Source organism: Prosopis cineraria, unplaced genomic scaffold, assembly GCF_029017545.1.
Source record: "Prosopis cineraria cultivar Desert tree isolate PC_DT_omini unplaced genomic scaffold, ASM2901754v1 PC1, whole genome shotgun sequence".
Lineage (NCBI taxonomy): Eukaryota > Viridiplantae > Streptophyta > Magnoliopsida > Fabales > Fabaceae > Prosopis > Prosopis cineraria.
In genome coordinates, this window is record NW_026555332.1 from 49681108 (window position 1) to 49697176 (window position 16069).

The 16069-nt window shown below is 37.2% G+C and overlaps 1 protein-coding gene and 2 long non-coding RNA genes across 3 annotated transcripts; all 3 read left to right on the forward strand.

Moving 5' to 3' along the window:
- On the forward strand, positions 1 to 2509 carry LOC129306899 (uncharacterized). The gene is made up of 4 exons (XM_054947694.1): positions 1 to 776; positions 960 to 1012; positions 1492 to 1556; positions 1651 to 2509. Exons 1-4 carry the CDS (start codon positions 531 to 533, stop codon positions 2202 to 2204), a joined length of 918 nt encoding a protein of 305 aa, XP_054803669.1. The 5' UTR covers positions 1 to 530; the 3' UTR covers positions 2205 to 2509.
- Positions 2510 to 4941: 2432 nt separating this feature from the next.
- On the forward strand, positions 4942 to 7408 carry LOC129287803 (uncharacterized). Its single transcript, XR_008587817.1, has 2 exons — positions 4942 to 5721; positions 5787 to 7408. It is a non-coding gene; the product is annotated as an uncharacterized LOC129287803 (long non-coding RNA).
- A 2661-nt stretch (positions 7409 to 10069) lies between these two features.
- LOC129307922 (uncharacterized) lies at positions 10070 to 11789 on the forward strand. Its single transcript, XR_008592509.1, has 2 exons — positions 10070 to 10616; positions 10714 to 11789. It is a non-coding gene; the product is annotated as an uncharacterized LOC129307922 (long non-coding RNA).
- Positions 11790 to 16069: the final 4280 nt, after the last annotated feature.

Consider the following 16069-nt stretch of genomic DNA (forward strand, 5'->3'; position numbering starts at 1 on the left):
TTAACAGGCAAGGGAGTGGAGAGGAGCAAGGGCCCACGCGTCCCCACAGTCATAAAAGGAAGAGGGTTTGGGTGAATGTTAAAACCACCTGCTCCCCTCCTCCTCCTGCGCGTCAATTCTCTCCCACCCTGGCTACTGCCTGCCTTCCTCCTCCCTCTCCCATCACACGTGCTCTCTCCCTCCCTCCCTCCTCCATCTTCTCTTTCTTTGGTGCAACTGATTAAAAAGTTAGAGAGAGAAACCCTCCTCCTCTTGCCAATATATGTGGACTCCCTCACGGGGTCTGGGGCACCCAGAGCCACCCACCCCTCCTCCCCTCCTCCGCTCCCAATCCCTTTCGAGCTCCGATTTTTCCTAGTCGCTCCCTGCTCCCTCACGTAGCTTATGTCTTCCTCCCCCTTCCCTCCCTCCTTTTCCCCCTCTTCGCCTCTCCAATCTGTACCTTCTTCCTCTCCTTCCCGCCGCCGCTCCTGATCTTTCCGCTCTCAATCTGGTTGGGTTTCCCTCAAATCCTATCCTGCACCCCCCCCATGAGGATCCGCAAAAGGCAGGTCCCTTTCCCTCTTTCAGATCCCCGCCCGATTCCCCCCTCTCCCGTGCCTCAACTCCCCCGCCCTTCCTCCCCCTCATCTTCTATTCCTCTCCTTCTCCAACAACCCCATGCTACTGCTCTCTCCGCCTCCCTGTTGGATCACGACCTGGAGGACGCCAGGGATTCCTCCCGCTTCGTCGCCGAAGCCGGGCCAAACCATCACCGCACTGAGATGGATCGTCAAGTTAGCCATTTCTTTTTCTCTCAGTTTTCTATTTCCGCTGGCCTTTTGAATTTCGTACGACTGCACTGCTTTTTGTCCAGTCTCCCACGCGAGCCATCCGAATTAGATTTTAAACTCGCCGGGGGGCGCGTTTTGGTCCTCTCCTATATCTCCGGATCTGATAGTCGGCGTGTTATTTTGCAGGACGAGGCCGGCGGAGGGCCGAACGACGGAGGAGAGAAGCGCGATGATACCGGGTAAGAAAGATGACAATAAAAAAAAAGTTAGGAGTGAATATAAATTAAATACGATTATATGCGTCGTCTCTTCTTTGATGAGGGAAAAAAAAAAGGTAGAAAACATGGAGACCCATAACTTGATTTTACCCGGCATCGAAAAGGGAAATAATAATAAAAATAGGAGGCGCGGGAAGAAAAAAATAGTGATAGTGGAAATACTGTGGAAGTCGTCATGAGTGAGCGAGAGCACTGGGTAGCCACCACACCCCTCCTACGACTACGAGTAGGGGATCGTGTTTTTTCTCTAAATTGGCTAACTACCATGCGTCCCGGGGTCGCCAATCGCACGGATATGCTCGTCCCCATCTTCATTCCATCTCGCTCTTTCCATGCTACATTTACATTGCACCCAACTTTATCTTTCCTTCCTTAACATTCATGTAATTATATATGCTTGTTGCTGGTATGCATTCTGGGCGTCGCTTGTTAATTGGCAGGAAAGGAGTCCTCTTTGGTTCCGGTGCTGTCTTCGAGGTCGTCCCACTCCCACCCTCTAATCTAGGTAAATGTTATTTCTTGTGGGTGATGTACTCCGCTTTTTACGGCTTATATACGATATTCTTGACGAAAAAACGTCCCTTGAGTGCGGCATGCAGATGGGAAATGGTGCGACGGAGAGAAAGCGATTCCGCCCAAGAAACGGAGAGGGAGAGCAGGTGACTGCATGAACACGAGGGAGTGCAACAACAATAACAACAAGAAGATGAAAACTAGAATGAAGACCAAGATGAACAAGAAATGTACACAAAATGATGATGAAAGGCACGGGGGGGAGGAGGAAGAGAGAAAAGAAGAGGAAGTAAATGTGAACGCGAATACGAGTAAGAAGAGAGGAAGGGCAAGTGTGACGATGGAGGGATCGAGGTGCAGTAGAGTCAACGGGAGGGGATGGAGGTGTTGTCAGCAAACACTGGTGGGTTACTCTCTGTGTGAGCATCACTTGGGGAAGGGAAGGCTCAGGAGCATCACCAGTGTTAGAAGCCGATCCGTTCCTTCTGCAACGACAGCGACAGAGAATAACGATTCTCTCTCCCTCGACGACTCACTGTGCGGAGCTTCTTCATCTTCCTCTCCTGAAAAGAAAATAAATGTGATTCTTCGAGCTTTCCTAACACTGACGATCACAAGGACGAGAAGAAACCAGCAGTGATTACGAAGAAGAGGATGAAGCTTGGCATGGTGAAAGCACGTTCCATTAGCAGCTTGCTGGGACAGACCAACACCCAGGTTGCTCTACCTGAGGATAACAAGTAAGGTCACTCACAATGAGCATCGACTGTTATTCGATGTTCTTGATAATCACTATAACTGACATTCCAGTGCAACTGCTTTCAATTCAACCATCGCAGCAGCTTCTGTTTCTTTCCGTGATTGTGCTATATCTTCGTCCTCCTCGTACTTTGACTGTTAAATTTTATTCCTCTCTTGTGATAGAATTACTATATATTTATATTACTTGATGAGCGCATTGTTTTGTCTTGCAGTAATATATAGTACATGTATGTAGTCTCCCGATGGACTGGATCACGATCACTGTATGTTCTTTCCCACTAGCTAAGTAAATCACGCTAAGAATTCGTCAACGCTAACCATCTGGGATTTTGCTCGGATAATTATATGGTTTTAAATTCATCCTCAACTGATCACTCAAATATACCTGGTTTCGGTTTTAACGTAATAGACTACACCCTTCGATTCGCAGGAAAGTTTAGATCTTGATTTTCCAAAAGCATGTGGAAGAGAATCATTAATAGCCTTCCGATATTTACATTGTATAGTTGGAAGTTCACGCACCGAACCCTGTATTTGAAATTGCTGTTTCGCAGAAATATGCACTAAGATAGTTAGATGGCATTTGTTCTTTGCATATGTACTTGCCAAACGGATCGTATATTTGGGTGTATATATGGTTTAGAGGCTATATATATGTATATATACGAGGGCGCTAAATGTGGCAGAAAAAACGAATTAGAGACAATAGCGGCTTTATTATTAATTTGGCAACGTTGTTTATCATATTAAAATATAATTGAGTTTTGAACTGGGATTTTGCGGACACGGGAGTACGTGACCATTAAAAAAAATTGCTAGTTCTTTTTTTAACCTGAAAAAATTAATTCGATTGCAACAAAATATGTTGTTTCCAGCACTGTTTAATATTTATATTGCCAACGAATAGATTGACGGGCCAGGATTGTTGGAAAAATTTATGGAGATGTAGGGCATATGTATATATATCAAAATTTGGAATTAAAAACCTTGTCCGGGTGGGTGCGTTGCGAATGTATTTATTTAATATTAGTGTTTGGATTAGAGCTCAGGCGACGCGGTAGTGTATTTCGCAGGTTATGATGGAAAAAGATTTGGGGAGCTGCGTTGGAGAGCAGCTTTTGATGGAGATAATGGACCCCAACAGCTTTCTTTTTCCACTGCGTGATATGACCTTAATTCGTCCGGTTGTTGCCACTTATATCAAGTACTCCCAATTTCATTATCTCTGCGAATACCATAATTAATCCCTGTCCAGAAGCATCAATGGAATGTCTCCGAATTAAGTTAATTAATAAATTGTGTGTGTTAAAAGCTCTGAAGAAAAGATAACCAAGCATTTCAGACAGATAAGGTAAAACGAAGACTGTCGCTAGCTGGGAATGACGGACTAGACAGCTAAATCAATTGGTATTATTCTCAATGGACCAAACGCCGTACAAGTTGGGGGGCCATTGTTTATGTTACTTTCTTGAGCGAGTCTGCTTTAGTTGAATGCATACGAGGTGTGAGGAGTAGTTGTCAAGAGCAAGGGATACACTGCATACACAATACGTAGACATTAACAGAGGGCAGTCAGCAAGATAATTTTCAGCCCCAAAAAAGAACAAGGTGAAGTTCTTGTTCGTTAATGTACAAACGGCTGTAAAGTTAATTAAATGCACATGCGAGACCCTTACTTTATTACTGGAATTAATCGCGCGCACAAGCGCTAGTCAATATCCCATCCCATGCTATCCGCCACGCGTACATCTCGGGACTAAAATCTACCCACTTTTTACATAGTTCGATCGCTTAGAACACCGTGGTTTCGCCGTAATAATTTCTATGAAAAAGTGACATATATTATGGGCCAATCCATGCATATAATTATTTAAGGCAGAAGAAATCTACAAAGCACGATCGCTTGTGCGCCTAGTACCAATTGCTTTTATTTATGATAGCACTCGGTGCAGAATTTTCGGCAAGACCAAATCATTTAAACCCGTATCCGGTCAAAAGGCTTTTGGATGTCAGAATCCAGTATGTATGTATGTATGTATGTATGATGTGATGATGATAGTATCCGTGACACTTGTGTATAGTTTTCGAGCTCCTCTCTACACTTGTCTTCTTTAAATTTCTTCACCTTCCCAAGAAAATAGTTTTCGAACTCAACTGGAGACATACACATATAGCATGGGGTTTGGCCTCCCCAACCTTTTACTTATCTTGTTTCTTGTAGTTAATTAAGACGCATACCAATGTAGTACATTCCGCGGGGTGTTGCGGGGGTGGGTGAGAGAGAGAGAGAGAGAGAGAGAGTCTTGAGTTTAGGCTCGACCCCGGAATGTGTAAGAGGAATAAGATTTGAGATGAGCGGGGTTGGAGGCCAACGTGATGAATATATGGAATGGCCTTTGTGTGTTGGTGAGGGGCTATATTATAAGAGTGGAAGACAAGGCATGTCGGACGTAGCTGGGCGAGTGGGGGAAATTGGTAGTATCATAATCACGGAACGCTAAATATGTGAAAAGTCAGGGGTCGTAGTTGAAGCGTTGTTATCACTGTGTTTGAGCTGGGGGCTTTTTAGTAAGAACGAAAGAAAGGCAAACGTGTGATGAATACAACGCTACCCACTAAATTGACTCCCCCCTCTCTCAGCCACTCCCGTGCTTTTCATCACTTATCTCTTCGCTTTTCTTTTCTCCTCTAATTCATATCTCTTTAACACTACGTCTATCCTTTGCTTGCTCCATGATAAAATCTCTGTTTTCCTCACAAACACATCTAGGTCGAATCCTCAGTCTCCAGCCCTCGTCCTGTATACGCCGAAGAGGGAACTTTTGAGTACTGTTTTGGTTGCTGAAATTTAAATTTAAACCGAAGTGACGGGCCATGAGAGAGAGGGGTATTATCTGTGGAGTTTTGTTTGGTTGATGTTGAAAGGGGTTAGTTAATTGGTGGAAGGGCGAGTGGGAAGCAGGGGAAGGGCAAAGTTACCTAAAGGGAGAGGGGCCCAGACAGCAAAGCGAGAGTTGGCGTGCGATGCTAAATGCTATGGTTTTCACTTCGAGATCTCAGTATTGTTGAATGGCATGTGGGCGGGCGCCCCCACCAGTGGCCTTCCAATACAAACAAACACTCTTGTTCCTTCACACCCCTCCCTGCCATTTCTTTTACTCTCAATCTCCTCATTTGTGCCTCCCTTTCTTTAAGCTTTTCAATATCCTGTTCTTCCATTCACGGTAAAAGCCACCGTCCTGCCCCATGTTTATTCAGAAATACCCCAAAAACAATAAGGGGGAGAGAGACAGGTGAACATAGATATAAATATATATATATATATATATATATATATTACCCACAAAGGCCAGCCTGTTGTGCGTCTGGCGCAAAGGCGCCAGCATTTAGAGCAGGTATTTGAATTGCATTTGTGTTTTGTAGCTGCGCTTCATTATTGATAATTGGTTACTTTGAGCAGGGAGTGGACCCGCCGGCTCAGGATTAGGCTCCCGGTACAACACGCAGAATTAATAAACTGATGGATTCCTTTAAGTGGTTGCCAGATTTATTTAAACAGTGACATAGTGGTTGTAAAACAACTGGTGCTTCGATTAGGGGAATGGGATTTTTAGGAATGGCTGGATTCGATCCCCTCCTAGCTAGTCTGGCTAATAGGTCTGTCGTGGCTTTGCTTTGCGTCTGTTGATTCTGCAATAATGACAACATTATGGTGATGATGATCTCAGAATAGCTGAGTCCGCAGAAAGTACGTTATGATTACAAACCTTTGCCGTTTCTCGTGAAGAGCACATCAACTTGTAAAGTACAAGACTTTAAGACCGTGCACTGCTGCTACGTATTAACTCGTTAAGGTTTGGGCTCCATGAAATTGCCGAAGCCAGTTGCAACTGAGTTCGCAGATTCCTTAATCATGCTCTTAAGCTGGGCTAAGCAGTGCAGCCATCATCGCTTGCCATCACATTCATCTAAACAAGAGTTAAACTGTTTGATTCATTTAAATTTCGAAGTATGGCATTTCTTGAAATCTTGCAGCGCTGGTTATCAGAATGATTCATTTGAATTTCTCTCTTTCATTTGAAACTCCAGTCCTGAAGGCCGGCCGCTTCGCAATATATATCCATCAAGGCAGCACATTTGAAGTTATAAGCAATCAAATGAAAGTAACCTACATTTTCAGTTCTAGTGAATAGTGGGCTGTAATGTACTTATAGATTTCATGCGTAGAATGAAATCCCTTCAAGCTAGGTAGTGGACAATGGAAGCGCCAACAAGCACAAGCACATGCTCGAGCTGGTTGCCACTGCCATGTAGCAGATTTGTTTGTATCTTGTTAACGTGATGGAGTTGGCTAATATTGTCGTGTTTCATTCTCACTCTCTTTGGCCATCGCTTTTTTTTTTTTTTTTGAACAATTCATTATTTCTGGCTTTCCATGATCAGAGCAAGTATGGTAGGGTCACCGAACTCGGATGGTTTTTAATTCCAAGCGATATACACCTCACACCTCAGCTTTGAATCTCGACCGACAAGCACCCCAAAAAACAAAAAGGAGAGCGATTTTCTTGCAACATGAAAAGTCCATCTTTCGAGAGCCAGTTCATTGCTTCTTTTTCCTCTTCTGCTGCAGCAATTGGTGGTTGAGATCGAGAACCACTTTTTTCGAGGTTTTCGCTTTGAAGTTACGGGTATGTATAGCCGGGAAATAAATGCAACTGGAGGAAAAGTTGGCATCGATATATATGCTGCTTATGCCAGAGGAAAAATTACTTATGCAGGGGCGCAGGCAAGATAAAGATCAAGCCCGATTCATCAGATTGCATACATGATTATCGTATCCAATAATTATGGGAGTTTTAGCTTGGTTATCTGTTTTACACGTTGTAATTATATTGTCCGATGGTTTTTTTCTGTCCCTTCTACTTTCATCGGGAGGAAGGAACAGTAATTGATATTAAAGCTGTTGCAATTCCACTTGTTGAGTGGGAGGGGGCATGATCCCTTGTATGGTCTTTTCACGAGTAAATATGTCACAGGGCAAACAATCTAGATTTTTTATCGATTAGAAAGTCGCTTCTGCAATAGATAGAACGGCAATAAATCTAGAATATCTGCATAAATAATGTTTCACTGGCCGATGGTATAAATCTCATTATCGTCTTTAAAATTAAACTCATTCTAACCAAAAAAAAAAAATTCCTTATGATTCATTTTATGGTAATAACCTATTTTAATAATGTTGTTCATACAATGAATGATGATTGCGAGGGAGGGAGGTGATGAGATTCAGGAACCAGGAGGCGTGTCAGCAAAATTATGATCCGAAAATCTGGATATACATGCATGGTTACCAGGGAAGTTAACATTGTGTGCTTTTTTCCCTTGAATCAGGATGCGGTCCATTCATTGTTCGACTGGGTCTTCAAAGTTGCATAGCTCTATCCCATCACTTCCTAAAAAAAAAAAATCAAACAAATAACAGGGTTATTGATTTTTTTTTTAATTGAAGCCGAAAATAGATGACTCCAGAAAATATGTTTTTCTTAATAAAAGGCCATGAAAACCGTGCAAGAAATAAATGATAACTTCATACAAGAGTAAATGATGTTTTTGCACTAAAGATGGTTCAACAAAAAATTATAATATCCGCATGACAAGAATTTGCACATTTATTTATTTCTTTAAAAATATATTTGAATATAACAATCCAATCTTTTATGATTAAGCCTTTGATCCTATTTATATTATTAGAAAGAAGATGATTCCAGATTCCAGTTGCAGTCTGGATGAGACTCAGAGCTTCTTTTGGAAAAGAAGGTGGGAAAATATATTGTTTACCTAACATGAATAGGCCCGTTTTCCCCACTTCAACTTCCCATCAGCTGGAATGAAACCGGTGACGGGGGATGATTCGTCAGTAACTTCCTAGGAGCAGGTAGCCATGCACTGAAATTAAACGAGTATTTGTGTTTTATAAAAAATTAATAATGAAAATTTTAATCATTTAAGTTTATTTTAACCGTTGATTGGTTTCTTCTTGAGTTTAGTTTTCATCGATTTAGTTTCTTAAACTTTTTTTATAAAAAAATCATTATGTTAATCTTTTAAATTTGAAGCTATAAATTGATTTTAAAATTAATGTAATGTGTATATTGGTCCTTTGGCAAAAAAAATAATAATTTATAAAGTAGGTTAATAACTTAATATGTATATGTAATTAAAAATTACACTATCCCTTAATTTAATTTTATCAATGTAGTCTCTTACATTATATATTTGTTATTTGTTTTTAAAAATTCCCAACTCTTTTTTTCCTTTACAAATAATTAAATTTTTATTAATTTACATGTCCACCATGACTCTTTTGTTATTCTTATTAACAAATTTTAATAGTATTATTTTCATTTTAAATAATAACAATTAAATTGGTAATTGAGGCCAATTTGACAAACCAAATTAATTAAAATTAAATTAAGAAATTAAATAAATAATTGAAACAAATTTAGGGATTAGAAATTTCAATACCCCTGTAAAATATAATCAAAAGATTAGGAGATCATTGGCTCGTTCACAATTATTTACCTTGATTTTTGTTGGCTTTGTTATGTTTTTGGGTTGCGTGTATAATAATTTAAAAATTAAAGCTCCCGTGACAGTGGAGAGCCCTTTTCTAGTTTCAGCGGAATATTAATGGAAAGAAAGCAATCAAGCAAGACATGGATGGGCTCGGGAAAGGGTGGGAAACTGGGAATAGATCAGGCTCTTGATTCACTGACTAATTTTAAATCTAACCTAAATAAATTAAAATGAGGTTTAAGTTTATTTAAAAAATTTAAATTTTTTAAAGCCTAACTTATAAACTCAACAGACCAGCCCATATACACAACTACATACACATCAGTTTTATAATTTAATTTTTAATTAATTTTTTTTATTTTTTTAATTATATTTTCAATCAGATTAAACTTATATATTGATTTTAACTTTATTATTATATTATATTGTAATGGTAAATCCTTTTAATTATTATATATTATAATTGATAAATTATGTTATATATTTAATCTTAAAATATATTTAAGATATTTAAAATTAAAATGTGAGTCTATTTAAAATGTTTATTTTTAAATAGGATTTTAAATAAATTTTCAGGTCAGGTTAGGTTTTAAATAGGCTCATACTTGAGTAATAAGAAAGGTATTATATAAATTTTAAGTCAAACTCAAGCCTCTAACCTACCATATAAACTCATATCTATTTAGTCAAAATTTAACTTGACTTAATTTATTTTTACCCATATGCATGAGGATCTCCGTTTCGTCAAAGAAAATGAAAACTGCTTTCCAATTTTGAATTTTCTTTACATTCTAGATCTTATTCTTATTCCTTACAACTGTATTTGTTTATTTTCGATTTGAACTCTAGTCCCTATACATTGTATCCCTAGGGCAATGAGGCTTATATATTTCGTCCAAGTGACAAAATCTTGTCGTATCTCCACCCAGATACATGAATATTCACGAATTCAACAGGAGATTAAAAGAATAAAATAAAATAAAATAAAATAAAATCAACTTAAAAGTATCGAGTCGATTTCAATCCCAATAAATCATTGATAAGAAAGTGAATTTTATAAAGGCATAAAACCTACAACAATAATAAAATAAAGATATAGAAAACAAATTAAACGTTTATATGAATACAACATATGCAAATCAATCAAGTCATCTTGTAAAGCTTGAAAGAGTCAAAGTTTAAGATGAGAGGAGAGAGGCACGTGGGAGAAAAGTGATTGGAACTGAGAAATAAAAATAATGAAGTTCTAGAAGTGATGAAGTCACATGGTGATAAAACATCGAGTAAACAAGCAGGCGAACAAAACACGTCACACTACGCCAATCAAAACAAGTGGTGTGTGGGTTCTATGATTATATCCTTCAACTTTCAAGGCCATCGCAGCAATTATAAAAAATTAAAAATCAAATTGTGGTTCTACTGACAAGGAGCGCTATTCGTTCAAGTATGTCGGCGATAGTGTGGGACTTGTCTGTCATTATAAATTGAATGGTCCGAAAGAGATAGGCACAAGGCTGTGGCTTGTGAGATGGCAAAGACGAGGAGTTTGAATGTGCCGCCCGTCTGCCTCTGGTCATCTCCGATCCGGGTGAGAGAAACGCGTACCGGGTTCAGCCTGTGATTTGCGGATCGTTCCACACCACCACGATACGGGTCGCTCTCACCTGGATCGGGTCTGCCCACTCCTTTCCTTCTCGGATCTTCCCTCTAATTTGTAAGTTCTTTTTTTCTTCCACTGCATCTTCGTCCTCTTCATTTATATTTTCTGCTGGTGATTTCTTTGTTGGCCTTCTCTTTTGAAACTACTACAGGGTTTCAACATGTTTTTCCTCCTTTTGCTTATTTCATCCGCTGTCATGTGAAGGCTTCCTAGCTAAATTAATTTATGGATGGTTTACATCTTTTCCGATTATAAAAGGAAGCAACGACACTGCATTTTTTCTGCATCGATAAAGAACAACCATGAATTTTTAATTGATTTTTTAAGTGTGACCAACATGTATGTATATCAAATACTTGCAGTTTGTAATTTCTTAATAAATTGTTGTTAATGTGATGTGAATGGATCCTTATGCCTTTATCTATACATGTGATTCTTGAATTTGGCGTTTAATTGGTTTAAATAGACGAATGAAGGCTTACACGTATATCTTTCAAGGCTACTGGTATGTTTGGTTTACCTTTCAACTAATGTTGAGGGCAGCCCCAGCCTCGGTTGAGCCCAGTGTCCCATCTAAAATCTTGTTTGGGAGGGGAAAAAAATAAGTCGAACGAGCGGTATGACAAAACAAGCGTTAATAATGAAGCTAGGAAAAGGAGCTTATTGACGCGCGTTGCAAAATGACTTTGATCTCAGATTCTCTCTCCTCCTTATCTCCCTTGAATTACCTGAAACTACAAGCTGTCCCAAAATGGACTCCTGCTCTCAGGTCCAAATCTTCGACATTCTCACCGCCAACTTCGTCTTCCTAGTATCACTGAAACTTGCCGATCAGATAATCAGATCCAAATCTGCTATGAAGATCCCCATCTCGTGCCCTTGCGTTGATGGAATCCGAAGAGATCGATGTCCACAATCTACACAATGCAGGCATCGGACGCATTGCAGACCAAATCATTTGACGAATGGAGCGACGTTGGTGATAGCGTTGCTGTTTACGTGCTTCAACAATGTGAGAAATGGAAAATTATAGATGAAAGTGTAGATGACCACGGATAAGATATTGGAGAGGCATTTTTGTCAAATCTATTTAGATTGTTAAGATAGATTTATTATGTTTGTGATATAATTAGACATCAAATTGTAGTTCATACTAATTCAATATTTTGTAATCTATAAACTTCTCTTGATTTCTCATAAATGAATATTTTGAATTTTATTATTTAATTCAACCTTTTTAAATCTAAGATTTTTGACTTATCAATGTATTTATATTTGTAATCTGCTTTTCTAATTATAATTTTAAGTTCAATATTTTTCCTAAAAACATTAAATTAGTCAAAAATATATACAACAAAATTGATGTTCGTTTTTATTATTATACATCTCACTTATTTTTTGAATTAAATCATTTAAATAACTTTTAATTTGTCTAATTAATTTTTAAAAAAATTTAAATATAAATCACATTATAATCATAAATTTTTTTCCTAAACTCAATTTTTTAATTTTAATTGATTCTTAATTTTAATTATAAATTTTTTAAATCTAAACACACACTAAGTTTGGTTTGGTGTAAAGGTGAGGTGTGAAATGCTTGAGATAAACCGGAGGCCCCTTTCCTCTCGCATGCTAATGGAAAGGCAGGAAGGTCAAGGTTCCTGTAAAAGGGTTGAGTAGTGACTAAAATATTCTCACAATAATTCATATCCCAATTTTGCCCTTTGACTGCCACTACAATCATATGCAACATTTTTTTTTTAAAGAATTTTTATTATGCAACTTTCCTTGTATAGTTATATATTAAAAGTTCTTATATATCATGCCATAAGTTTTTTAGAGGATCTAACGTTGCTACTGCTTAAAATAATTAAAGAAGGTCAAGGCATTAATTTACAGTTGCTAGTGTTTGAAATAATTTTAAAACTATCATCAAGGATTTACAAGATGTCTTATAAATGCAAAGCTTCTTCTGCTTTATTTAAGGATTTAATTGCATGATATAAAAGGCTTCTTATTTTTTTATTTATTTAATGGAGTAACATTTAGAGGCGTGATGGTCGTTGAAGTAATTTACACATTCCTTTTCTCATTTGTCTTCTGATTCACACCAAACTAGAGGTAATTTTTACCCTTTCTCTCCTGTACATCCCGAGCGTAAGTTGGGTCTCCCTCTCCCTCTGGCCTATACTATACCAAGAACACGACACGGCAGATTCTCCCAAAATCCAAATTCCAAGGCATATATCCAATATTGTTCCGTTATAACATGATATTGTGTCCAACGGGAAATACTGACTTCGACATGTACGTGTCCCTGTTCGTAAAAATCCTTTCTGCCTCAATCACCTATCGCGAGGAAGACGTACGATTGGGTACAGAGAAAAAATATCTACAAATCAATTGTCTTAGCTTTCGTTGGACCATGTGCAATCAAACACCAGGCGTATGTATATGTGTGTGTTTGTGTATTGTTCGACTTCGTTAATGACTTCCATGTTCGAAGATTGTTTAAATACCACGTGTTTGTATATCGTTTTATACTATTACACAATCGCACATCAATTAAAAGGGCCTTGACCACGTGGCGATATCTGGAGAAAGCAGAGAATTGGACGGCAACGATGCATTCAACAATACCATGCACACCGTTTTGGTACTCCGCCCGGGAAAAGAAGGGGGGTCCTCTGAACTCTCCCACCCCCACCGGTTGAGGACTGAAAATACGGGATTTCGCGCCGCCGAGTCCGAGAGAACGGCACTCGCCCAAATACTGATTAGTTTATTTGAGATCTTTTTAACCTGCTGTTTGTTCGAGACTGAAAGCAACAAGTATTGCCATTTGAAAGTGTTCTATCGTGAACATAAACCGCCAACCCCCTTTGACCCAATATAATAAAAAAGAATTCCTCCTAAATTCTAACATTTCATTTCATATATAGGAGACTGAAATAAAATTAAATAATTAACTCAAACGATCTTATTGTCAATGATAAAAGACAAAACCAAAATAGAGCTGCAGATATGCACATCGCAATTGTTGTTTCCTGCATGAATCGTTCATTTTATTTTTCATATTTAGTAAATAACTGAGTCGAATAAAGTTGTTCCTCCCTTATACATGACAAGTAAAGCTAAAACTTGTATAGAAAAAAATAACAATTCATGCATGAAAAATGAATAATTAATATAGATGAAATTTACAACTCTTATTAATAATATAATACTACTATAAGTATAAACAAGTGAAATTAGACACATGACAAAATATTATCATTATTACCCCAACACTTAACCAAAATCACCATGGTGATGCTAGATTAACTGTTTTAAGTGTAGTTATAAAAGAACTACCCGTAATAGAAAGGAAAAGCCTTAACACAAAGGTCTACTATAGTTAAATTATTTAAAACCAAACAATTTATACTCTCTAATACATACTACTATAGTATAATAAAGTCTACAATAATAGAATATTTCAAAACTAAGTAAATTAGATTCAATGGAAACCAATTAATCAAAACCCAAATTAATACATGGTAGTAATAAAGATGGAATTTCAAGTCTGATAACTTAAATACATTAATTCTAAGTAAAAGCAAGTTATATTGGAGTTATAAAATACACGAAAGCATTGGATACTAATAAGACTTGAAAACATTTGACCATAGGGTCAAAAATGTTATTTTCCCATAAAATGAGTCATCCATCGGGATTAAGGAAAAATGCATCATGGCTAAAAACTTTTCATGACATGCATCATGACATATTGCATAAAATGGCTGATAATAATTTTTTGTCATAACTTTACTCCAAGGGTCAAACTTCTAGCTTGCTTTAAATCTTTATCTGACATCTAATTGAAATGATTTAAGTGTTTATATAAAGCTTACTTAGTGAACTATCAAATGTCACTAATTTCATTTCCTAATTATTTCATACTAAAGAGTTGGACACTCAAATTAAATTAATTACATTTTCACAGTTTGTCACATCAAGGGTGTCTAAAACTCAACCTAAGTACCAAAAACTCAACCTATCACCTACATCACATTCGAGGGACTTGGAATAACCTATGTAACACACCATAACAATCAAACACTAAATATAATTCAAATTCATCCCTCAACCCTGTGATTACTGTAACATCTTCAACTTTAAATCAAGATTTAATTAAGTTTAAATAGACTAATTAAATGATTTGTGAGGTGTGTGGCTAAAAAGGCCTAACGGGCATGTTTGATCTTAATTTCAATTCTAAACGTGAGTCTAAAGGAAAATTGGGTCACCCGGGAATGGAAGAGGAAGAATTTCTAAAGGAAGTGATTCTGTGCCATGCGTCACAACTTATGGTTGGTCCGCTGCGGTGCATGCATGACAACATGCCTAGAAGAGGCTCTTTGTGCCATACACCGCAGCACATGGTTAGAATTTTACAGTATTAAGTTGTGAACCTAAAGTAGAAGAGAAGAGGAAACAAAAGGAACCGAGAGAGTGACGAAAGATCTGAGCTAGAGCTTGAAGAAACTAATTATTAGGAGTAAATTGGAGCTCATAAACACTAAAAGTAAGCTTCCTTACTTAAATCTTTCTCTCTTCTTCCATTTTCTTGATAGTAGAGGTTAGAATTTAATTGTTAATGGTGATTTTCAGTCCATAAAAGTTATGGGTCCAAATTAATTAACTTAAATAGAGTTAATGAGAGTAGATTGAGCTAAGTAAACTTGGTATTTATGGTTTTATGATGATTGATGGTTGAAGGACATTAAATATCTAAAATTCTCATAAATTTGGTGGTTGAAAATAATGTGGTTGCATTAATGTCCATTTAAGAGCTTAATATTATTAATGAGAGTTAAAGAAAGCTAAAAAGTCTTATGGGTACTTTTACATGAGTCAAGAATAAATCTTGATATTAAAATGATGAAATGTTAGTGAAAAATAGTCAAAAATGAATATTGATGTTTTGCATGGTAAATACTTGTAGTGTAACTACCATTGGCACCATTCAAGCTTTTTGAAAGCTTTGAGAGTAAGTATTTAAGGGGTGAAACCTTTGACTTCTCAAATGTTTGAGATAACTAGGAGAATTTTATCTTATGCTTGTGTATGTTTATTAGTTTATTAATTTATGATCTATCATTGAAATGTGTAAAATAAAAAGAAATGCAAGTGTGGCTTAATTTGTTAGGAAATCTAGTAGATCCAATTTGTGAGTTTTATGCTTTGTGGTGTAAAATTTTCTTGGGAACAATAGTGGTGAATTTTATATTAATGTTTATTGAGAGTTTAATGATTCTGCAAATTGAGAAGTAATATGAATCTTTGTTAAGAGAAGTTCAATGATATTTTAAAATATGAAGTTCAATAATTTTGAAAGTATGAAATACAATAATTGTGAAGTTAAAGTTCAATGACTTATTTATTTTAAAGTTCCATGAAATGTGATTAAGAAGTTCAATTATTGTGTAATGATGAAGTTCAACAAAAATTGATTTGTAAAGTTC